The 23,743-nt window shown below is 45.4% G+C and overlaps 1 protein-coding gene across 1 annotated transcript in view; it reads right to left on the bottom strand.

Moving 5' to 3' along the window:
* Window positions 1-1,122: 1,122 nt before the first annotated feature.
* Window positions 1,123-23,743, bottom strand: part of LOC119161241 (cytochrome P450 4c3) — a 100,474-nt gene continuing 77,853 nt past the window's right edge. The window contains exons 10-11 of the mRNA XM_037413615.2: window positions 15,717-15,896; window positions 1,123-1,359 (exon numbers count right to left, since the gene is read on the bottom strand). Of these exons, the coding sequence (XP_037269512.2) occupies window positions 1,169-1,359; window positions 15,717-15,896 (371 nt within the window). The 3' untranslated portion in view covers window positions 1,123-1,168. The remainder of the gene's footprint in view (window positions 1,360-15,716; window positions 15,897-23,743) is intronic.

Here is a 23,743-nt window from a genome sequence, read left to right as displayed (position 1 = left end):
TATCTACATTTCGCACTGTCTGATTGGTGAGATCTGAAAATTCCATGGATCAGGCTACCTGGATGTCGTGAATTGCTTTGGTGGAGCCAAAGACGTATGACGGGCTTCGTATGATCAGTGGTTTCAATAAAAACCAGTCACTCAGTTGATGCCATCTCGTGTATAGTGCGACTAGTTCAGCGATAAATGCCGGTGGTTCTTTGGGTATACACAGTGGCACGTGCGTACTGTTTCTTGCATACTCAATATCGATCTTCGTAGCTATGCAGCTTCCAAATGTATTTGTTATTGTTATTATGATTGAATTATACTAAGGTTTAACATCCCAAAGCCACCATATGATGATGAGAGACGCCGTAGTGGAGGGCTCCGGAAATTTCTACCATCCGGGTTTTTTTAACGGGCATGCAAATTTGAGCAAGCACGCCTACAGCATTTCCGCCTCCATCGAAAATTCAGCCACCGGAGCCGTTATTACTATATTGTTTTTTTGAGAATTAACCATAAAGCATAAAAGAAACGTCTGCGTTGAAGGCACATGTTAGCTTCACTGTATACCTACAGTTCGGTGTTTCTCCCCGGGATAAAATGGGTAGTAAAGAGATGAACTCGTGTATAAAATAATCTAGAACGTAGGTCCTATCAAGATTTTGCGAGAACGCAGCAAAGGGAGAACTTTGGACAACCCATCATGGTTGAACTATGGCAGTGCCAGATTGCCCACTATAGTTACAAAATTATGAAAGTTTATGGGTCGAGGGCTTCTTGCTCTTCGCGTGCACAGTGAAACTCCTATATGCCTCATATTCAGTGTTAGTTTGTGTACACTGTCACTCAACCGAGACGTTCTTGTCTCAGAAAATGTATATTTTCCATAAATATGCAACCTCAAAATTCCTATCATTGGTCCAGTGATGCTATGAGAATCTCAAGAGTGTACCGCCGAGAGTCTTTTCATTTCTTTTTCCGTGTGTTACCAGCCCTCCGAAGACGGTAAGATAATGATGTTTTCGAAATGCAACTTGCAGTGCAGATTTATTCAGTATCTCTCAAGTCTACCAACCTCGTCACGCCTTCTTACAAGCTCTTGAAATGAGTTTGAAGCTCCAACGAAACCATCCATCAAGTACGAAAACGTTTTATTGCTGTGTTCACTACAGTTAGCTTATCACGCGTTTTGAAGTCGTAGTGGTCGCCTTGGTGTAAACTTCACCCTGATGCCTCCGAACACCGATCGCGGATGAAGAATGGGTTGTGGAGAAAGTATCAGTCTGTCCCGGTGGTCAAGGGACATTATGCGGAAGTGTCTGAGCACTCTGGCCACTATGATCTTTTCTTCTGTGATGGCAAACTTCTGACCTGCGGGGAAAAAACATATTGTACATCTTGCGGTCATAGCATTTCTTGCTTTCTATTAGAACGACTGATATGTACACGTTAAACAGTTAAATTGGACTCAATGGGGAAAAGTCTGTTCAGGCTATGATGTGCCAGCTATGATGTGGCCATGATGTGATAAAATTTCAGCGGGAAATGCAACACGCATTGAAGAATAATAACTCTGATTCTAAAACAAATTTGTTTTGTATAAACAGTTTACCGCGTCAACGAGATGTACCAGTGGATCATATGCTAAAGGCAATATTGGGTGAAGTTGTATGTTTAACTTATCAAATACGCAGAAGTGTTTGTGTTTTTGGTATGTGGGAATGCTATCGAAATCTGCGTTAAAGGTAATGGTTCATGGTATTCATCGCATCTTGGTAATCCCTTTTCCGTTAGTAATAATTCTATCTGATGTGGGTGTTTTTACTATTGTAAAGGGGTTTTAGTGAGTGACCCGAGCACGCGGGTGGTATGTCGAAAAGTATGCAGGTGGACCAATATGATGGCGCTGAACTGCCAATCTTGTGCCTTCGTCTCGTGGTGATGAAAGCTCAACCCATCATATCAACGTCTTCCTTTCTACATTGTTATTACCCCGTGAAAAAGATGAAGCTATCCTGCCAATCTAACAGGTGGGCACAAGCGGGCTGAAGTACGGCTTGAGGTGGTCTACGTGAGCGATATCACGTCCACGCAGACGACGGTCGCTCAGTGGCGTTAGAGGTTCAATGGCTTAGTTCACTGGTGATGTACGCTCGACCACGTGGGAGGGACCATTGTAATTGGAAAGTTGCTTGGGGGATAAACCAGGAGTGCTGAGCAAGAAATGCAGCGATACAAGTGCCCCAGGAACGAGCGTCGCTGCTGCTTAAGGAGTATGGTAATCGTAGCGGGTATTCTTCTGGTGATGTTGGTCAGCTGTGGTAAGACGCTTGGTAAGCTTGCGGCACTCTTCTGCATAACGGGTGGCTTACGAGACAGGCATGCACTCAGAGGGATCTGGTGTATGTGGCAGCAAAGAGTCGATGGTGTGCAATGATTGGCAACCATACAGAAGAAAAAAAACGGGGAAAACCCGGTAGTGACTTGCGTAGCGGTGCTATACGCGTAGGTCGCAAATGCAAGAACGAAGCCTTAATTTGATCAAAAGTGATATGTGTCGAGAGCATGTCACCCAGATTACGATTATACCACTCAGGGAAACTGGTTGTCTCAGGGTGGTAGGCTGTACTCTTCCAGTGTACAATATGGCACTGTTGAAGAAATGCTTGGATTTCACTTGAGAGAAATACACGCCCGGCGCCGCCGCGGTGGTCTAGTGGCTAAGGTACTCGGCTGCTGACCCGCAGGTCGCGGGATCGGATCCCGGCTGCGGCGGCTGCATTTCCGATGGAGGCGGAAATGTTGTAGGCCCGTGTGCTCAGATTTGGGTGCACGTTAAAGAACACCAAGTGGTCAAAATTTCCGGAGTCCTCCACTACGGCGTCTCTCATAATCATACAGTGGTTTTGGGACGTTAAACCCCACAAATAAATCAATCATCAATCAGAAATACACGCCCGCGGTCACTGAGGAGTTGGCAAGGAGGACCATGACGAAGCAAACAACGATTGATGATGAAAGATACGACGTCTTCTGATGTCACTGTGGGAAGAGCAGCAGTTGCGGCGTACCGTTTAAGATGCTCCGCAACAGCAAGATCTTAATTTGGGTGTGTTGGTTCATCGTGGCTCTATTGTAATAACGGTGCGACTATGGTAGGAAGAGACATAATGGATAGGAACTGAAGAGTGTTTCCGGTCTATTTTTGCTCTTCCTACCGTTGTGGAGCTGGTACCACAATACGATTATATTCCACAACTGCGATAATCCATTGGTTGCCTGCCGTTGTCAAAAGTAATGGTGCATAGAGGTGAATTTTAAAGTAGTAGAATGGGCGGCCTGGTCATGGAATGGCTGCAATGAACCTGCTGCAGGATGTGACAGGTTTTTCTGCCGCTGACACTCGTGGCAGCCGCGAATGAACTGGCGGACGAAGGTGAACATTCCACTCCAGTAATACACTTTACGCGTAGGCACCCGCAGGTATTGAAGGCACCGGCGTGCGCAAATTGCGGGCCGGAATAAAACGACGCACAGATTGTAAAGCGCAGCGTTAGGGGAGTGACGTAGCGCCTTCCAACTATCTGGTGTGTTGTTGCACCGGTACAAAAGGCCATCACTAATAATGAAGTGCGGAGCCTGGCGTTACAGTGTTCGTGTGCTTGGAAGTGTGGGTGTCTCAGGTAACGCATCAAGAATCGAAGCTATTCATGGATTATTGCGTTGTGAAGAAGAGATGGTGGTCACGTCAAGAGCTAACAACATGTGCTCTGGGGCATCGATGCGATGCCTGAGCATAGTGCGGACCACGACAGTGGATCAGCATCGGCATGCTTGTGGCCGGAACGGTGTGTAAAGCGAATGTCATATTCCTAAAGGGGCTCTGAAACACTTTTTCAAGTACTATGAAAGTAATTCATTAAAAAAGCATATTGCCTCACGACTTCAACGCCGTAAACATTTTCGGAATGTGTCCAGTATGAGCGGAGTTACAAAGATGTGTCACACGCTGCTATCACATTGTCTCTTCTCTTGTCCGGACAAAAGTGCTTCAATACAAACAGGGAGGGATAGTAAGAACAAAGAAAATGCGTCATTCGCGACTCGCAACCTTTAGCACTGTTTTCATTTCCTTCGGATACGCGGTTTTGTTTAGTGGGACTGCGCGCGCACGCGTGCACAAGTCACGGCCTCCCATGGCGATCCTTGTAACGACTGAGCCTGCCATGTTGGCCTTACGAGTAATTTTTTAGCGCCTTCCGTCATTTGTCGGGAGAAGAGAAAGTAGCTTTAGCTGCCTTTGATAATTCATTGTGAATTCCAGGCCACGTGCTGCGCTATACTATTTCGCTCTCGTATTGTTGGGAGCCTCTACTGCCGATCATAAGCGCTTTCTGACCATGCTCAAAAAGTATTGCAGGGCCCCTTCAAATCCGAATGCCCCAACGGGCCAGACGACCTCATCGATCTTTCAGTGAAGACAGTCAGCATAATGTGTGGTGGTTGGTTAATAATTCATAAGTACGACCGTAAAGTTATGGGTGAACTTCACCAGCGCCCAAACGATCACCAAGCATTCTTTCTCCGTGACACTAAGTTCGACTCAGTCTTGGCGAGAGTGCTGCTGGCCTATGTGACGACATATTCGCTGAATCCAGGCTTTCGTTGCGCGAGAACCACACCGAGGCTGACACCGCTGGCGTTGGTGTGGACGCCACTTGCCACCGCATGATTGTAGGGACGCAGTATTGGAGGTGAATTCAGGAGACGACAAAAGGTGGAGATAAGGTTTCGTCACGCTCGGCAGACCATGACGAAATATGGGTGGCGCTGCCTAAACGTTGGGTCAAAGGCGCAAGATGAAGGCGAATCTATTAACTGAATAAGGGTGCGTGCACAGACACGGACACTAAAACATGAAATTGCAGACCAAGAGCTAGCCCAATTATCTGTGTTACTGCAATAGATGCGAAGTTGCGCATGAACCAGCGAAAGTAGGAGCAAAGCCCTTAGAAGCTCCGTAACTGCCTTACAGTCGTTGATTTGGGGAAGTAGGTGACAGTCTGTAATTTAGCCGGGTCTGGAAGTGTACCCTTGAATACGACGACACCGAGAATCGTAAGTGGCCGGGCAGTGAAGCAGCACTTTTTAAGGATGAGTTGGTTATGAGCATTCTTCGGGCAAGTGAGGCCGTGTTTAAGGTGATCGAGATGTGTTGCAAAGTCTGGCACAAAAACGACAATATTGTAAAGATAGCAGAGACACGTTTGCCACTTCGAACCCAAAAAACCCTAATCCAGCATGCGTTTGAAGGTGGCACGTGCATTGCAGAGGCTGAAGGGCATGAAATTAAATTAACATAGACCGTCGGGTGTTACAAACACTGGTTTTATCAACCAGCATCTGCTAGGGGCACCTACCAGTACCCTGAACACAAACCTCACGATTACAAACTCGGCACCATGTAAAGTATACATCAATGACATCGTCAATCATGAGTTTAGGGTACAGGTCTTCTCAATTGATCTTGTTTAGGCGCCGGTAATCCGCGCAGAAGCGAATAGAACCATCTTTTTTTAACGTGCACTACAGGTGAGTTCCATGGATATTGTGGAGGTCGAAGCACGTCCGGTTGCAGCATTCTGAGAATCTGCTTCATATTGACGTGGTGTTCTACCACTGAAACACGGTATGGTCGTTGCAGCACTGGTGCATGGAAGCCGGTGTCTATGAAATGAAGAGTGGTAGAAGTGCGGCCAAGACCAGGTTGAGCAACATCAAAAGATTCTAGAAAATTGTACAGGAGCTGGAGCTGGATCGTTCAGATGCAGTCAGTCTGCGTTCGTCGAATCGAATTCTTTGGAACCTGGTACATCAAAGTAGTTAAGGGCACTGATGGCGTCGAGGTCACATCAGGATGATTCTCACAGAACGGTAAACATTTGTCCCTTATTAATGGGCTACGCGCATCCTAGAGATTCACCTTCAAACAGTTGACGGGATACGGAAAGGGATTGGTGAGGCAGAAAGCTCTGGCTGCATTTGAAATTGAGAGGTCAAATAAGGGAGAAGAATTGGTTCGATTGATATGTGGGGTTTAACGTCCCAAAACCACCATATGTTTATGAGAGACGCTGTAGTGGAGGGCTCCGAAAATTTCGACCACTTGGGGTTCTTCAACGTGCGCCCAAATATGAGCACACGAGTCTACAACATTTCTGCCTCCATCGGAAATGCAGCCACCGCAGCCGGGATTTGATCCCGCGGCCTGCTGGCCAGCAGCCGAGTACGTTAGCCACTAGACCATCGCAGCGGGGCGAAGGAGAAGGGGTTTCCGACTTAGGAAATTGATTGATGGCTCACAGAATGCAACTTCATCAGTGTCATCACACATGTCATAGGAAAGTAGAGGGAGCAAAACAGCTGCTGTCGGTGAAATTTCGATGTCTCCTCTGACGAGCTCGTATGTGGCTTGATGCGTGTGGTCGTATGGCTGGTCGCAACGGGAGGAGCTCAAGTTCGGATCGGAAGAAGGAGCCAATGCGGTGGATGGCTGAGTTAGAGCGAGGGCACACGGCAATCCATCGAACGGCAAGGGCTGGCGTAGCTGCTGCCTTTTTACTGTCTAAGGGTAAGTAAGAGGCGCTGCGACAATGGGCTGCTGAAAAGACACCGGCATAGCCTGGAGAATCTGGCCCTGAATCACAAGTCAGAGCAGGCGAGCCAATGGGTTGGTGGCCGCAGCAGCTGCTGCGGCGGGAGCTAATGGCGCTGAGCAAACAGAAAGAGGGAAAGCTGACGTGGGACCTCCTCATGCACAAAGTCTTTCATTTGTGTGAGAAGGTGCGATTGGTGAGGCATGACGTCCAGTACAGCGAGCGGTTGGTTAGGTCGAGATGAATTATGGGTGAGAGCGCGTTGCCTCGTAATTCGTCGTAGTCCTGTAACAGAGTTATACCTTTAGACACCGTGCCAGGAGACTTCGCAAGAAGCATTTGAAACATGTCGTCGTGCTTCATATTGCGTTTCATAACCTTTCAAAATGTACTAGATCTTGGAACTTTTGCTCATTGCGGCATCGACGCGCCTGCAAAGAACGAGTATGTCCTCTTCAGGCGCCAAAATAACAAAAATTTAGGCGCCAAAACCACAATCTCTTTACGCAGCATGCCGTAGTATGGGGCTGCCGCAATTTGGATCACCTGGTGTTGCTTAACATGCACTTCCAAGTGTAGCATTTTGCCTCAATGGAAATTAAATCACAGTGGTGTCCAGTTTGGTGCAATATTGTCACAATGCAGAAACAGCAGCAGTTGAATACAGGAAACTCATTCCATATGTACCAGAACACTGGCAAACTGATCGGAAGAGAACCTCGTCTTTTTTTCTCTTGCTGCGCGTGTTCTTCGTTGTTCTCTTGGTGCTGCAAATTCAATGTGGTATTTGCCCCCCTCCAAAGAGCAGCGTCCCGATGCTCTTCTACAAAAGACGGTGTAGTAGATGTATGGTGTAAATCAGTCCGAAAAATAGGGCTTCATTCGCACAACGTGCACGATTTCTGGTTTTTGCTGGCGAGTTGTCGAGCGGCTATCAGGAACGACCACGTAATTAACGTCGCTCAGGCGTTGTAAAACTGTGTAGGGGCCAAAATACTTCTTCAGCAATTTCGCAGACAGTCCCCGGTGGCGGATAGGACTCCATATCCAGACTTTGTCGCGGGCCGTTACACGACATGTCAGCAGCGCAGATTATAACGTTGGGCGTCGTAATTTTGCTGCTGGGTGATTCGGACGCGTGCAAGCTGCCTCGCTTCTTCTGCTTGTTGGGTAAAAGATGCAGCGTCCAAATCAATGCCATTGCAGACGTGCAGTAACATGGCGTCAAGCATCGTCGTCACTTCACGGCCATGAAGGAGACTGAACGGCGTTATTCGTGTAGTTTCTTGCTGCGCTGTATTATAGGCGAACGTGATGGGCGGTAGAATGTCGTCCAAGTTCTTGCGATCCACGTCAACGTACATACTCAACATGTCGGCAATAGTCTTGTTGAGGCGTTCTGTTAAGCCGTTGGTTTGTGAATGATAGGAAGTGGTTTTCCGATGGGCTGTTCCACTGAGCTCAAGCACTGTCTTCAGGAGCGCGGCCGTGAAGGCGGCACCTCCATCCGTTATTATGATTGTCGGAGCACCATGCCTAAGGACGATATTTTCTACGAAGTATCGTGTGGTTTCAACGGCGGTGCCACTTGACAAAGCCTTTGTTTCTGCGTAGTGTCTAAGATAATCAGTGGTGAGTATTACCCACTTGTTGCCAGGATGAGAAGTCGGATATGGTCCGAGGAGATCCATTTCAATTTGGGCAAAATGTACCGTGGGCACTTGAATTGGTTGTAATAGTCCAGCTGGTTTTAACGGTGGCGATTTTTGTCGTTGGCAATCGAGGCACGTGCGCACTAATGCTTCACAATAGCTGGAAGTCTTGGCCAGTAGTATTTCTGTTGGATTCTGGCCAATGTGCGTGTGTATCCGAGATGGCCAGACGTTGGCTCATCGTGGCTAGCACAAAGTATCTCCTCACGAATTGACGTCGGAACGACAAGTAGGTGGGTGCTTCCTCTGAGAAAAAAGTTCTTATAGAGAACACCACTACGTAAGCAGAATGACGGCAGGCTCCTTGCAAATCTTCTAGGAACGGTTGTTGTCCGGCCATTCAAAAATTCAATAAGGGGAAGCAACTCGCTGTCTTCTTTCTGCTTGCACGAAATCGTAGTGGTGTCGACGACTCCTACAAATGCCTTGCTGTCATCTTCTGTGTCATCGTCGCGCTTTATCGGTGACCTTGATAAGCAATCGGCGTCAGCGTGCGGCCATCCGGACTTATACACGACCATCATATCAAACTCTTGAAGGCATGAGCTCTACCGTGCGAGCCAACCAGACGGGTCTTTCAAGTTTGTCAGCCAGCAGAGGGAATGATAGTCGCTGACTTCGTGGAAGGAACGACCATAGAGGTACGAACGAAACTTCATAACCACTCATACGACAGGAAGACACTCTTTTTCCGTTGTGGAGTAGTTGGACTCGGCGCGGGAAAGCGTCCTACTAGCATATGCGATCACACGCTCGGCTGACTCTTGCCACTGGACGAGTACAGCGTCTAAACCCACGTTGCTGGCATCTGTGTGGACCATGGTAGGAGCATTTCCATCAAAGTGAGCAAGCACAGGCGGAGTCTGCAGGCGTTGTCGGAGATCGTCAAATGCCGCCTGTTGATCGTCGCCCCATGTGAACGAAACGTCTTCTCTTGCGAGTCGTGTTAACGGCGAGGCTATGTGGGAGAAATTGGCAATAAACCTTCGGTAGTATGCGCACAGGCCAAGGAAACGCCTGACTGTTTTCTTGTCTGTTGGCACTGAAAATTTTCTGACGGCCACAATCTTATCGGGATCAGGTCGAACAATGCCACATTGAATATGCAGCACCAAGAGAACTACGAAGAACACGCGCAGCGAGAGAAAAAAAAGACGAGGTTCTCTTCCAATCAGTTTTCCAGTGTTCTGGTACAATTAAAGTGAGTTTTCTGTATTCAACTGCTGCTGTTTCTGCATTGCGACACTGGTGGAGGCGCTGGGTACATGTTCGGGACGCCTGACAACAGCCCCGCATCTAGTCCAGAAAGACTTCCGCGCATCGACACCCCCGTTAACAGCAGCAGGTGAATACAGGAAACTCACTTTAATTGTACTAGAACACCGGCAAACTGATCGGAAGAGAACCTCGTCTTTTTTTCTGTTGCTGCGCGTGTTCTTCGTTGTTCTCTGGGTGCTGCATATTCAATGTGGCAATATTATGAAAGTGAATAGACATACCAGCAAACACAAATGCCGTTGTCCCAACCACGATGGTGGTGTAAAGCTTATGGTGCTCGATTGCTGACCCACTTTTCGCGGATTGAAGCTAGGTCGTGGTGGCCACACTTTCGATGGAAACAAAAATACTTGAGGCTTGTGTGCTTAGATTCAGGTGCACGTAACCATAAGTCGTCTATATTGCCGGAGCACTTCACTATGGCATTTATCATAAACATATAGTGATTTTGAGGTGTTAAACACCAAGATCTATCAGAATTATTTGGCATTACCCCGAAACAAAGCTTCCAAACTGCCTTTTCCTGAAGCTCGTAAAAGCTCTGCCATGGCGTACTTGGATCCTATGAAAAATAGCTTCGTTAGATTACGGTTTCAGCAATGATTTAACTTTGGCGCGGGAGCCTTAACGCTGTCACGTTAAGATGAACAAAATCTATTCTCCTGTCACCATAGGCTGGCAAAAGTTGTGGACCCCACTCAAACTCACTCACGAAATACATTTTGCGCTTTGCACTCACTCAGACTCACTGAAAGTTTCCTGAGCCGAATTCCCTCAGACTCAAGCTCTCCAAAATGTTATTCAATCGGACGCTCTCGGATTCATACTGACCGAAGAATTACACACCCATACTGACTCACCCTCAGACTCACGGCTTGATCTGAGCCTTGTGACTTCGAGTGAGCGAGCACACAAGTCCATAAGCCTGAAATTAGCTTGTTCAACCATAGTGAAAATGCTCTTTAAACCAATATTTGTGGTAATCAGTGCTCGTTTTGGCGCCTTTTGATATTGTACCTTGCATTATGAGTAACAAGTGTTTGCAAACGAGTAAAGTAATATTTTAAAATATATATCAAAGTACGGTATATTTATCAAGAGCTTCGCTGGAAGAGTTGGCTGGGGGAGGTCAAGGTATGCCCTTACGTAAATCACGCTTCACACCTATAAATATCGAAATGGTGTATGAACGATACTACCTTAGAAGACGTGACAGTATAAATGTGCATTTAGGTAAGGTAGATAGTAATGCTGAAGAAGAACAGACGGAATCATAGGTCGGAAAAAATAAGTGGAACTCACTCACACTCACTTAATAAGTGCAAGTTGTGCTTTGGACTCACTCAGACTCAGGTTCACCAAACTTTTCCTGAACCATACTCTCTCGAACTCATACTCGCGAACTTTTTTCTCGACCGTAATCACTGGAACTCAAACTCTCCAAAACATTATTGACCCGGACTCATGCAGGCTCATACTTACGGTTCGATCTATGTCCGAATGAGTTCGAGTGAGTTCGGCAACCGATGCCTGTTCCTGTGTTGATGAATGTGAACCACCTGTGGCGCACACCAAGGCTTGCGGTATGCAGGTATTTATGACTTGTGACTGGTGGAAATAGTCGTATGACGTACGCGAAAGAGTGAGTCACGTTACTTATGTGATCACCTGTGAATCTTGTTCTTCACTGAGTCATGTCCTCCTATGCCAGGTTTTGTATAATGCCATGTTGAGGAGACGACTACGAGAGCGTCAGGACGTAGGCTGCTAGTTAGATAAATAGACCAATAGTAACGGTCAAAGATCCTTCTTGGATAAGAAACGCTTGGTGTTTGAAATCACAGTTTTGCCTCAAGGACGAAGCAATGAATGCGATAGCGACCAATCGTAATGGTATATCAAGGAACGCAAGCCGCTACCCGCCACGGTTGTCTGGTTATGGTGCTCAATTGCTGACTCGAAGATCGCAGTATCAAATATTGGCCGCGGCTGCAGAATTTCGGTGAAGCCTGCACACTTAAATTTGGGTGCACGTTGAAAATGTCCAGACAGTAAAAATTTTGGGAGCCCGGCAGGACAGGTTCTCTCATAAGCCTATAGTTTTTTTTCGAGGCGTAAAACCCGTAATATCATTATTTAGGCTAGCAGTTGACCTTTTTGCGTTCGACCTTGCCTAACTCTACACTTTATGCGTGACTTTTGCAGGCCGAATATCGTAAACCCTCATGTAAAGTGGAGCTCAGTGGAAGCCTTAACGATGAAACGACATAAGTGATCAAAGCTAAGCAAACATGGACATGGTTTTGCACCAAAGTAACTTCCTTAACCTTCCACCACCCATAGAGTTTCTCAAAATTAACTAGAGGGCACTCTGGCGCTGCGATCGTTCAGCGACCATGGGAGTGATGGGTAGTACACACATTTGCCTAGTCTTCGTACTTGCGGGCAGCGAATCGTACTTGCGGCTTCGTTTATTTCTAGTTACAGTTTCGTTTTAAAGAAAAGAACAAACCCTTTTGAACTTCACCACCTGATTTGAAAAAAGAAGTAAAAAAAATTGGGTGGTGAAGCGCAATCGCTGAACATTTGCTGCTTTTTGTTTTGTGAGAAAAAAACTTTAAGCCACATGAACACACACGGAGCCAAAGGCAAGTCAGAAGTACGAAGATTAGACAAATGTGTGTACTACCCATCATTCTCATGCTCGTTGAAGCGCCATGCGTGGCAGCTCCCATAGACACTAGTGCCAGAGTTCCTTCTAGTAAGTATTGTAGGAAACTCTATGCCACCACCAGCGTGTCTCCAACTACCAACTCGCCCCACTCCTACACTCGCCTCCTCTATACTATGTTATACTACCCCTCGTTTGCATCTTCAACACCCTGCCTCCCCCCCATCCCTGCTTATTTTACCATACCATGTACTCCAGTGCGCCTTTCTATGTTCTCACGCGTTTTTCGCCCAGTTTAGATTTGTCTGCTGGAATACACTACGCCCACTTGAGCGCGGCTTTCAAAGTGCTGCTGCATAATAGAGGTTTTTAGTCTGTGCGGTATTTTGGTAACGCAAAGGGCGTACGTATTACCGGATAGCGTGCGTCGTAGCTGCCACTACGTCATGTGACGCCACCAATGAAAGAAAGGAGACAATAAACAAACACGTGTTTTACGACCTCTAAGATTCCGGGAGCATAACTTACTAAGTGAGGAAACCAACCTTAGCGTAGATACAATGAATGATAATCTGACGAGTATCATTACGGAGTGTGCAGTGGAAGTTGGAGGCAGGGTAGTTAGACAGGACACTGGCAAGCTTTCCCAGGAAAGGAAGAATCTAATTAAGAAGCGTCGAAGCATGAAAGTCTCAAGTACAACAGACAAAATAGAACTGGCAGAGCTTTCGAAGTTGATTAATAGGCGTAAGGTATGCGCTGTAAGAAGGTATAACTTGGAGTGAATTGAACACGCTCTGAAAAACGGAGGAAGCGGCAAAGCAGTGAAGAGGAAACTTGGGATAGGCAAAAATCGGATGTATGCACTAAGGGACAAAGAAGGCAAAATAACTACCAATATGGATAGGATAGTTAAAATAGCAGAGAAGTTTTACAGAGATCTCTACAGTAGCCGGGACAACCACGACCTTAATACTATAAGAACTAGCAGTAACCCTGATGACACCCCACAAGTAATGATAGAAGAAGTCAGAAAAGCTTTCGAGAGCATGCAAAGAGGCAAACCTGCTGGTGAGGATCAGGTAACATCAGATCTGCGGAAAGATGTAGGACAGACTGTGTTAGAAAAAATAGCCAGCTTGCTTACGAGGTGTCTTCTGACGGGAATAGTACCAGAGTCTTGGAAGAATGCTAACATCATCTTAATACATAAGAAAGAAGATGACAAGGACTTGCAGAATTACAGGCCAATAAGCTTGCTCTCTGAAGTATACAAGCTATTTACAAAAGTAATTGCTAACAGAGTAAAGAAAACATTAGAATTCAATCAACCAAAGGAACAAGCGGGATTTCGAACAGGCTACTCAACAATCGACCACATTCACACTATCAATCAGGTAATAGAGAAATGCTCAGAATACAACCAACCACTATACATAGCCTTCATAGATTACGAGAAGGCGTTTGATTCAGTAGAAATATCCGCCGTCATGCAGACACTGTGAAATCAGCGCGTCGAAGAAGTATGTATAAACATCCCTGAAGAAATCTACAAGGGATCAACTGCTACCATAGTGCTTCATAAAGAAAGCAACAGAATACCAATCAAGAAGGGGACACAATCTCCCCAATGTTATTTACCGCGTGCTTACAGGAGGTTTTCAGAGGCCTAAAATGGGAACAGTAAGGGATAAGAGTTAATGGAGAGTACCTTAGTAACCTGCGCTTCGCCGTTGACATTGCATTGCTGAGTAACTCAGGGGAGGAATTGCCACTCATGATTACGGAGTTAGACAAGGAGATCAGAAAGGTGGGTCTTAAAATTAATCTGCTGAAAACGAAAGTAATGTACAACAACCTAGGAAGAGAGCAGCGCTTCGAGATAGGTAATAGTGCACTTCAAGTTGTAAAAGACTATGTCTACTTAGGACAGGTAATAACTGCGGAGCACAACCACGAGATTGAAGTAACTAGAAGAATAAGAATGCGGTGGAGCACATTTGGCAAGCACTCTCAAATTATGACAGGTAGATATCCACTATCCCTCAAGAGGAAGGTTTATAACAGCTGTACCTTGCCGGTATTCAGATACGAAGCAGAAACCTGGAGACTTACAAAGAGGGTTCAGCTTAAATTGAGGACGACGCAGCGAGAAATGGAAAGAAAAATGGTAGGTGTAACCTTAAGAGACAAGAAGAGAGCAGAGTGGATTAGGGAACAAACGTGGGTTAAGGATATCATAGTTGAAATCAAGAAGAGAAAATGTACATGGGCCGGGCATGTAGCGCGTAGACAGGATAACCGCTGGTCATTAAGGGTAAGTAACTGGATTCCCAGAGAAGGCAAGCGAGTTAGGGGGATCCAGCAGGTTAGGTGGGCAGATGAGATTAAGAAGTTTGCGGGTATAAATTGGCAGCAGCAAGCACAGGACGGGGTTAACTGGCGGAACATGGTAGAGACCTTTGTCCTGCAGTGGACGTAGTCAGGCTGATGATGATGATGATGTTGATGAACTTACCAAGGCTACAGCATTGATTATTTGAGTAAATCTCACAAAAAGAGTGCCAAATTGGCACAAACACATTGCTGCCGAAGGTTATGGCCGTCAATATCAAGCAAATGAAAACATCTATTCGAAGCTAGCAAGATACACAGCGCGCGGCAGCCACTCGATAGATTTGAGGTGGCAACAATCGTTTTGAGCGGCGCAGCCATGTTTTACAGGCACACGCATGTGCAGTTCACGCCCAGTATTCTGGTACACGCTAAGTATTCTGCGTATAGTGGTGGACCAGACAGAATAAAAACCTCTAATGCTGCTGTAAGGGCATACAACCACTACAGTTAAGAAAGTGATTTTTGTGCAGTTGGTTGCCTGAAAGCGAAGCCACTAAGAGCACAGCACGTACAAGGACATACGAGCCGTTTATTGATGTCTGTCGGGAGAGCGCATGTGCCAGTGCTCGGGACTGCACCCTCGCAGTCAAAGTCTACACTTGTTGCTCGAGCGAAGCAGCGTTCCACTCACATCGCCCTGGGCAAGACGGGCGCGAAGTTTCCTGTTTGTTTGAGGAGCACTCGACGGCATGCCTCGCACGAGGGACGTTATCACAAGCGCACTCCACGCGTGACATGAACCGTTTAGTTTAATCTGTGCTTCAGCTGTGTTCGTCGCCCCTACTCGTGCACTTTTACCGACCTGTAGAACATACGATGTGCGGGCTGATGTTATCGATTTTGACTTCATCCCGTTGAGAGTGTCCCTTTAACTGCTCTCACAACGTCACAATAAACCCTTCTAGACTGAAATGGTCCACCAGACTGAATGCTAGTCAATTCTGACGCTGCATGAACAGACTGGATGAGCAAGGGTTACCGACACGATGCTTACTGACATATTTTGTTGCTTACCAACACAGTTTCTTGGACCGGCGGAGAAAGGAATAAAGGCGTATGGATGCCTGCCCTTTGAGTTCTCCGGAAGAAACCTATCTGGATCAAATACCTCTGGATCAGGAAAGTAGGTCGGGTCCTTGTGCAACATTTGGCCAAGAATGACACAGGTGCTCCCTTTAGGTACAACATATTTTCCTGTTGACAAAAAGAATTCACAAATACTATGAATAATGAGGCGGCAGGGCGATGCTTTTTCTTTCTAAGAAACTGTTTTGCCGATGCACATTTCGGAGCACCGGAATAACCACAAATTTTGTTAGACAAATCTCAGGTGATCGAGGTGAAGCCTATGATAAGTTCTATGAAAATGTAGCCAGGTGACCGGTTATGTTGATATCGTGACCTATCTCGCTAACACAGCCTTTTCGTACTTGAATAAAAAAAACATAATTTTAAGAGCTCGTTCTCTTCATTAAATCCAATAGTAATGAGATTTCCCATGTTTAAGTACACACATATGTCGACGAAGGGATGACTGCCACCGTAGCTCAGTTGGCAGAGCATCGGACGCGTTAGTAAAAGGTCGCAGGTTCGGTATTTGCTGGCGGCAAGTAATGTTTTTGTCCTTTTTTACTTTTTTCCACTTACTTTGCAGTTACTACGAATAACATCCCTAAACGTTTCTTCGCCTCATTGCCTGTTAGGCCTCAGTAACGTTGTTGAACTTGGTGTGATAGCTGCCTATTGATCGCCAAGAAACATAAGGCCACTTGATGAGACGTTGCTAAACGCTGAACTATAGAAGAGCCAGCGTATCTCGTAGGAAGTACTGTAGGATACATGCACAAACACAAATATAGAGATACCCCCAAAATATTTTTATTACTGATATAAAAATACCTCGCAGGCCTCAGATAGAATTGTGTAAACTGAAGTTCTTCAAATTCAGAGTGAAACAACATCTTACTTGGTGAAATGAATGAATGAACTTGTCAAGCACACTTGTCAGCGTCCATTATACATTGCTTGTACGATTTACATGACCAGTAGTGTACACAAAAATTTTTAACAACTCGAATTCAAAAATGAATAATTAGTTCAAGCAGCATTATTAAACGAAAAGAAAATTCGTAAAGGTAGAACGTATAGTAGGGGACTAATAACCCAAAATATTTCAGTATTTTTTATTCGGGCAATTGAACATTGTAGTGCAGTACATTATAAGGTTTGTAAAGGGAAAAAAAAACGGCAATATATTGCAGGACTATAACATGGTACCAAAAATATTCATATAACGCAAAAAACGTGGTGTGGTAATAAAAGATGTCACATTTTTCTGACCAGATATAAAATCATCATTGTTAAACAAACATGGCAGCGTGTAGTAGTGAAATACATGTACAGGCGTGAGCATAAGTGTGCAGACCACGGGATCGTGTGGCCGAAGGCATGGACGCGCTATCTAGCGATGACACGCCAGCTGCGGTGCGCATGCGCGTCCCGTCGTATCAGTTGGCCTCTCAGGTCGCTCTCTCCGACGAGCTCGTAGCCATAACAACGCTTGGTTGTCGCGGTCCTTGCTCTATCAAATTTGTGGCGTTTTTTTTAATGCCGAGAATTTCTTTCTCGCACCATGTCACTCGTCGTCGGCGTCCACACCCCACTGCGCATGCTCGGCTTGTCTCCCTTCCCCCTCTCTCCTTTCATTCTCTCCCCCTCTTTCGCTTGACTTCACGCTTTGCTTAACTCGAGTAGATGCGATGGAAGCAACAGATAGCAACAGCACCTTCGACCAGTACTGTAGCACAACCCAACATCATCGTCCCACCACTCGTTGAAGGCAACGTTGCCCCACCCTGACCGTCTTCAGCGTCAACAACAGCAAGCAACGCAGAAGACAAGGCTGCGAAGAGACGAGCATACGACACTGAACGCAAGCGTTTGAAGCGAGCTGTGGATTCCGAACTTCGTGCACGAGAAGCAGCTGCGAAACGTGAGCAGCGAGCTTTAAGACAAGAAGTACGTGAGCGAGAAGCGGCGTGCAAACGTCGTCATTGAGAGGCGACTCGGAAGCTGCTCGTGAACGTGAGCACGCTGAGAAATGGGCGGAGCGAGCCAAGCAGTTTGCGAAGCCGGTCGCTCGTTTCAAATGCGACTTCGAAGACCACAGCTTCGGACGCAGCAGTAAGGTTGTGCAGCCGACTGCACTTCCACAACGACCTTACGCTGCTCGGGAGCATCAAGGGCAAAGCGAAGCAGACCAACGCGTTACGGGTTCTCTGGAGCACGTTTGGCGACGTCGACTTGAAGGGTGGCGGCGTCAACGACAACTTTACCAGCGACAAGGATGACGACGAGAGACTGCTGGAGCTGTTTAAGTCCTACTTGGTGTGCGCATCGTTTAAGGACTCGTTGGTACATGGGCATGTACCATTGATGAGCCTGACCTACGGTTACCGTTACCCGCCTCGACCCACACACCTACCCGAGATGATCGCTACCCGGTGAGTTCCAGACAATACCTAATTACGCAAAACTCACGAGATACTCCAACCACTCTGAGACGCATTTACTCGAGTTGCCCCCGTGGGAAGATGCGGGCGGCTTTTTTGTAACGTAGAGACGGCGACGGTGCCGCTGCCAACGCCAAATCGCGTAGTTATTTATACCGATTGATTCATAACTAAGCGTAGCCTTCATAAGCGTAGATTCATAACTAAGCGTAGATTCATAACTAAGCTAGTGAAACCAAGCACACAAAATTGAATTTCATCAGCTCAGCTCACCTTTGTGACAATAGGTCAAGTTAAACGTAAATGAGCCTAGTTGTAAGTGTAGCCGAATCTAATTCAGCCTAGTTGAGCATGGTATCACCTGATAAATTCGGCTGTAATCTTAAGCCCAGTCCAGGTTGCTGTTTTATCTTGAGCGTAGTAAAGCTTCGACGCGGCCAGATGGGTCGACAAAAGTACGCGTACAGCCAAATCAAATTAAGCATAGTTGACCATGCAATAATTTCATTTAGCCGAGCAAAATTTGGCCGAATAATCCAAGTCAACTTCCTAATGAGCCTGGAGGCGCCAAACCCTGGAATATAATAAGTACTCCCTACTGACACTGAACCAATCAATCAAATTTATGTGTTCACTCGTGTTAGTTATGACGTGTACCCGTTATGGTTGAATAATTAGTCTGATATCCAATCACACACGCATAACTAAGCTTATGAGGCAGTGCCATAGTAAGCATAAAAAATCTCACTGTGGGTGATCGTGGCATCATACAACTAGTCTGATTATAATTTGGTTAATAAAACAAATTCTGATAGACAACAAATAAAGTGTTTGAAGTTGAATTTTTATGAGCGCAGAGAAAGATACTTATTACTAGTCATCAAGTTTAGTCACATTAAACTAACCGTAATCTAAATACTCCAAAACTAATTTTATTTGCGTATTCGTATTTATTGTGCTTGTTTCATTATAACTAGGCTCATTTAAGTTCAACTTGTCCTAACGCAACAAAGGCAAGCTGAGCTGAGAAAACCTAATTTTGTGCGCTTGACTTCATCAGGTTTTGGGAGGCTGGCTACGCTTAGTTATGCTAATAAACCGTTATAATTCACGACGCGAGACCAGCAATGGAACCGGCGCCATTGCAGTTGCTACGTAAAAAAAGAATAGAAAAACAAAATGCACAAATTTTATGGAGCGAAGACAGGGGCACCCAGTTGTCGTTTTGGCTTCGAGCCCGGCAGAAAGAGCAACATGAGAGGCCAACTGATACGACGGGACGCGCACCACAGTAGGCGTCTCGTCGCCAGAGAGCACGTCGACGCCTTTGGCCACGTGACCCCGTGGTCTGCAGACTTATGCTCACGCCTGTACATTGGTAAGAGCCCGCATTCGGCTGAAATATTTATAAAGCCTTTGCGACGTGTAGTAGGGCCCTTTCAAGCATGCTACCGTTGTTGGAGACGGATGAAAAGAAAAAGTGAAACAGTGAATTTCACAAGGTTCATTCATTCGTGTGAGAAAGTTATTGTTTCGCCGTGAATAAGCGAAACAATACCTTTTGCCACAAACTTTCGCGCCAGGACTTCACTGAGCTTTCCGCCGCAAAGTTTACGTGGTGTCGCCGTATATTTGTACTGAACGGGACCAATTGCCTGCAAAAATTATTGCACCACGTGTTTAAAACGCCCGCGTGTTTGTTAATCCTGCACTTCTGTAATCAGCCGTTAAGAAGTGATATAGCAATTGTGCTACGCTTTGTGGACATGGGAGAAGCCACTAGTTTTTGTACTAATATTATTACAGAGAAAATATGCGAGTCTGTGTACTGGCTCCCTTAACGTGGCAATTTGTGATAAAGTAAACCATTGCCGGACTGCCCTCTGAAAACGTTGGTGAAAGTGAAAGTCATGGAGAAAAAAAAACTCTTTTCTTCTTCCGTGATGAAAGTGAATGAACTGGCAGCGCCATCTCTTGGCGAGAAGCATGCACAAAACGCCTTCCTTGATCTTAAGGTTCTGACTTTCCCCGTTAGGCGGCGACATCATTCCATTGACGCAAGAACCACAAATAGGGAGCCCAAGCGAATATGTGTTAAGCTTCGTTAGAAGAGGAAGAAGCTCCAAGCAAAGTTTGGTTTGAAAAAAATAAGGAAAACTATTGAAAGATAAAGAGGCTAGTAGTGTGCAGAAATGCATGTAACTTGAAAGCAGGGTGTGGGAATAATTGAACAAGGAATCAAAGGAGTTCGCAGCCACTAGCAGAGTAATAAAACGTGCAAATAGACGACGTTGGGTCAAAAGCAGAAAATAAAAGAATAAAATAGAAACAAAGACGGTGGATTGCCCAGAAAGTTTGTAAACAGAAAGACAATAGCGGCTTTCAAAGGTGCAGATAAAAAATACGAAAAAAATTGTAAAGGGAAAATTGGTATTTTACAGAGAGACCTGCGCTTTATCGCTATTCGAAGCACGAGCTGACTACCGGAGTATTGAAGCATGCCGGTGCAAGTATTCACAAAAAAGTGAGCCATGTGTCCAGGGCGAGAAAATCTGGAAACTATAGGCTGACAATATCGTAGTTTAACTCGTTGCTATTCATGTCACAAGACTCGCACAAAGCGCACCTCTGGTTTTGACGCAATCAGCATTTGATGCCAGTAAGACAAGTGCTGAGTATGGCGGGAGAATAAGCACCGATGAGATTTATAGAAAAGTAGTCGTTATGGACGTAGAGAAGAGGAGATTGTCGAAACCGAAGCTTTTAAGAAGCAGGACAAGTACGAGAGATAGAAAGGGAGCCAAAATACTAGACTGTAATGGATGGTGCAATACATGATTGCAACGAAAACGCTCCGACTATTGGCCACCGCTTCATGGCGAAGAGTATGTTCATGGCTATTATTTCCACCCTTACCACCGGGAATGTTAAAATATCAATTTTTGATGGGCATAATACGACCGTAGGACAAACTTGTAAGGCGAAATTCACATCGATTACAAAGGAATAAATGCGTGTGGTTGCAAAACATTACTTCACATTCATAGTGAAAAAACAAATCGACAAGGTGAAGAGTAGGTTCCTTTTTTTTTCCATCGAACCACACTTGGCATCCAAATCCGGGGGTGTTAAAAGATATACATTAGAGTGCCTATTTGAGCCGACCGGTACATGTCCAAGGAAACGAGAAACAACGGCAACCAGAAGACACAAAGCAGAGAGTGGCCAAGCACAACAGCTTTGACTCGAAGAGGCTCCGACTGCATATGGCAGGCTTCCCCTAAACAATTTACTGCCTTCAAGAGCAGAAGATGTTTTAGCAGACATAAAACAGCGAAAAAAAGAGAGAGAGATGATCATCAAGTAGAGAGTTCGTCTTCAAGAATGGTGGCCATTTCTTATTTACACAAAATATAAGAAAGGTATAGCACGAAGGTAGCACATAGTATAAAAAGAAAGGTAGTACGAATGCAGGCGTTACTGTTGTTTTCTCTGCAAAAATGTCTCTGGTATGTGCAATAAGGTAAACAGGGACGACACAGGGCCTCGTGCGTGTGATAAAAAACGCGCAAAAATGTTTGTTGATTACTCAAATAATGTAATCTTTGAAATACCCTTTCATGGGGTCGTTGGGTGCCACATCGGCCTAATTGTTCGGTGTGTATGTGACCCCATTAGACAACACTGAAATACATTGAAGGGTTCTGTTGGCAGCCTATTACCAGCGTACAGCTCCATATGTGATTGCCATGTACTTTTGACCAATGAAAAAAAAAACTAAGGCGTTCTAGTGACCAACGAGCAGGGGCAATATTTGAGGCCTATAGCGTTGACAAAAAAGAATTTATATGATTGAGTGCGCCTTCAATAGCACTTCTTGCCAATGAACTTTGATATCTTTCACGTGTAACATGACGTTTTCGTTTTTCAGTGCACAACATAGAATTGTTAGAATTATCTTTTCCCTGTTTCCCCTCACCCACATCATTTCATGACCAATGTGCTTATAGGGTGCTTAAAGAAACATGTGCAATAATTTAAAAAAATTACGAAAAGGCGTTATTTGCTCGCAGTCTTCCCATTTGCTTTTTATGTAGCGGCAGGCATCTTAAAAGGGTTAAATACATCATTTATACAGCATTAAGAAAAGTTATATTACATAAATCTTTATTTAGTGGAGTAGGCAGTTACGTCGAATGCAGAATTCCTTCATTAGAAGAACCATTTGCCGCTCAAGATCTTGGAAAAGTGGGCAATAGGCTGGCATTCTGGGTATAGTAGGCCGGCATTCGCCACGCCATCCTTCGTCATTTTTCTGAGAAGCGTGGTATCCGCTAAATATTTGCAAGGAATATTGTCTATTGTTCATGCAGTGGCTGACGACGATGAGGAGTTATGCCAGAAGTGGGTAGGCGCCACAGTTAATAAATTATCAAGACCAAGCTTTTGTAATGGGTTGGAGCATTGGACGACCCACTCGTTACGCTATTCGCACTGTGAGATGCCTGGTTGTTCTTTAGCTGTTTTAAAACGCTTTATTGCTCATATTAAAGCTATTTTTTCCCGACATAAGTCTGTTTAAGGCAAGTTTGCGAACAGGTACCAAGCACCGGCGTGGCTCAGTGGTAGAATATTGAGCTGGCACGCGGCGTACCCGGGCTCGAGCCCCACTGTGTCCTTGGTACTAAGTTCTTTTCTTATTTCGTGCGATAGTTGTTACGGAAATCGGCGGTGGTGGCAGCGGGCTACTATGGCACCGCGCGTGACCCGAGTTGTGATCTCGTAATAGCTTTCGCTGTAAAACAGGAAAGCTGTCCAAAGCCAAGAGGTGGTCGACAACAAAGAAAAGGGCCTAGTGTTGGCCCACGAACATGAAGACTAGACCGACGAGTAGGAAAATGCGATTCTAACCAACTAGTCAGTATTTACCACAGGGTGGGACCAAAGGCGGTGCGTCTGGACCTTGAACAACTGCCGGTAAGAAACAGCTCACGTGAGTCGAGAAATTTGTGCGTAGTAAGTTTAGAAGAAAATTTAGTATGCCATCAACATCATGTGCACTACTTATAAGGCGTAATATCCAATCTTTTTCGTTTCAAAATATAGTGATAGTAAATATTATGGAAACTTGAAATACAATGTTCCCACAGCCAGGCCACGCATTGTTTGCGGCAGTAAGCGTGGAATACGTGAGTACAACCAATTCTTTCATGAAATTGCATCGCTAGTTTTTATCTCGGCTCAAAACTCAATTCTGCACATTACTCCAACATTTCTCATCGTGAAAAAGGGTGGTGAAAGCTCGCATACGTAGGCACACAGACTTTTGTGCTACAAAAGTTTAAATACACTTCTTAAAATTTCTACACGTTTACTGAGCGTGTTCATGCCTATCAGGAAGTCCAAACAGGTGCACAATTTTGTATTGTTTTTCTTCTATAAGAAAGCTAGGCTTCCCAAAAATATTCCTTTTCCCTTGGATTATGCCTGAATTCATCCAGCGGGTAGCAGCGAGTGGTCATTCACCTC

The sequence above is a fragment of the Rhipicephalus microplus genome, chromosome X (genome assembly GCF_043290135.1).
Source record: "Rhipicephalus microplus isolate Deutch F79 chromosome X, USDA_Rmic, whole genome shotgun sequence".
Taxonomy (NCBI): domain Eukaryota; kingdom Metazoa; phylum Arthropoda; class Arachnida; order Ixodida; family Ixodidae; genus Rhipicephalus; species Rhipicephalus microplus.
The sequence above is the reverse complement of the archived record's forward strand: the minus strand, read 5'-3'. Positions and strand labels throughout refer to the sequence as shown.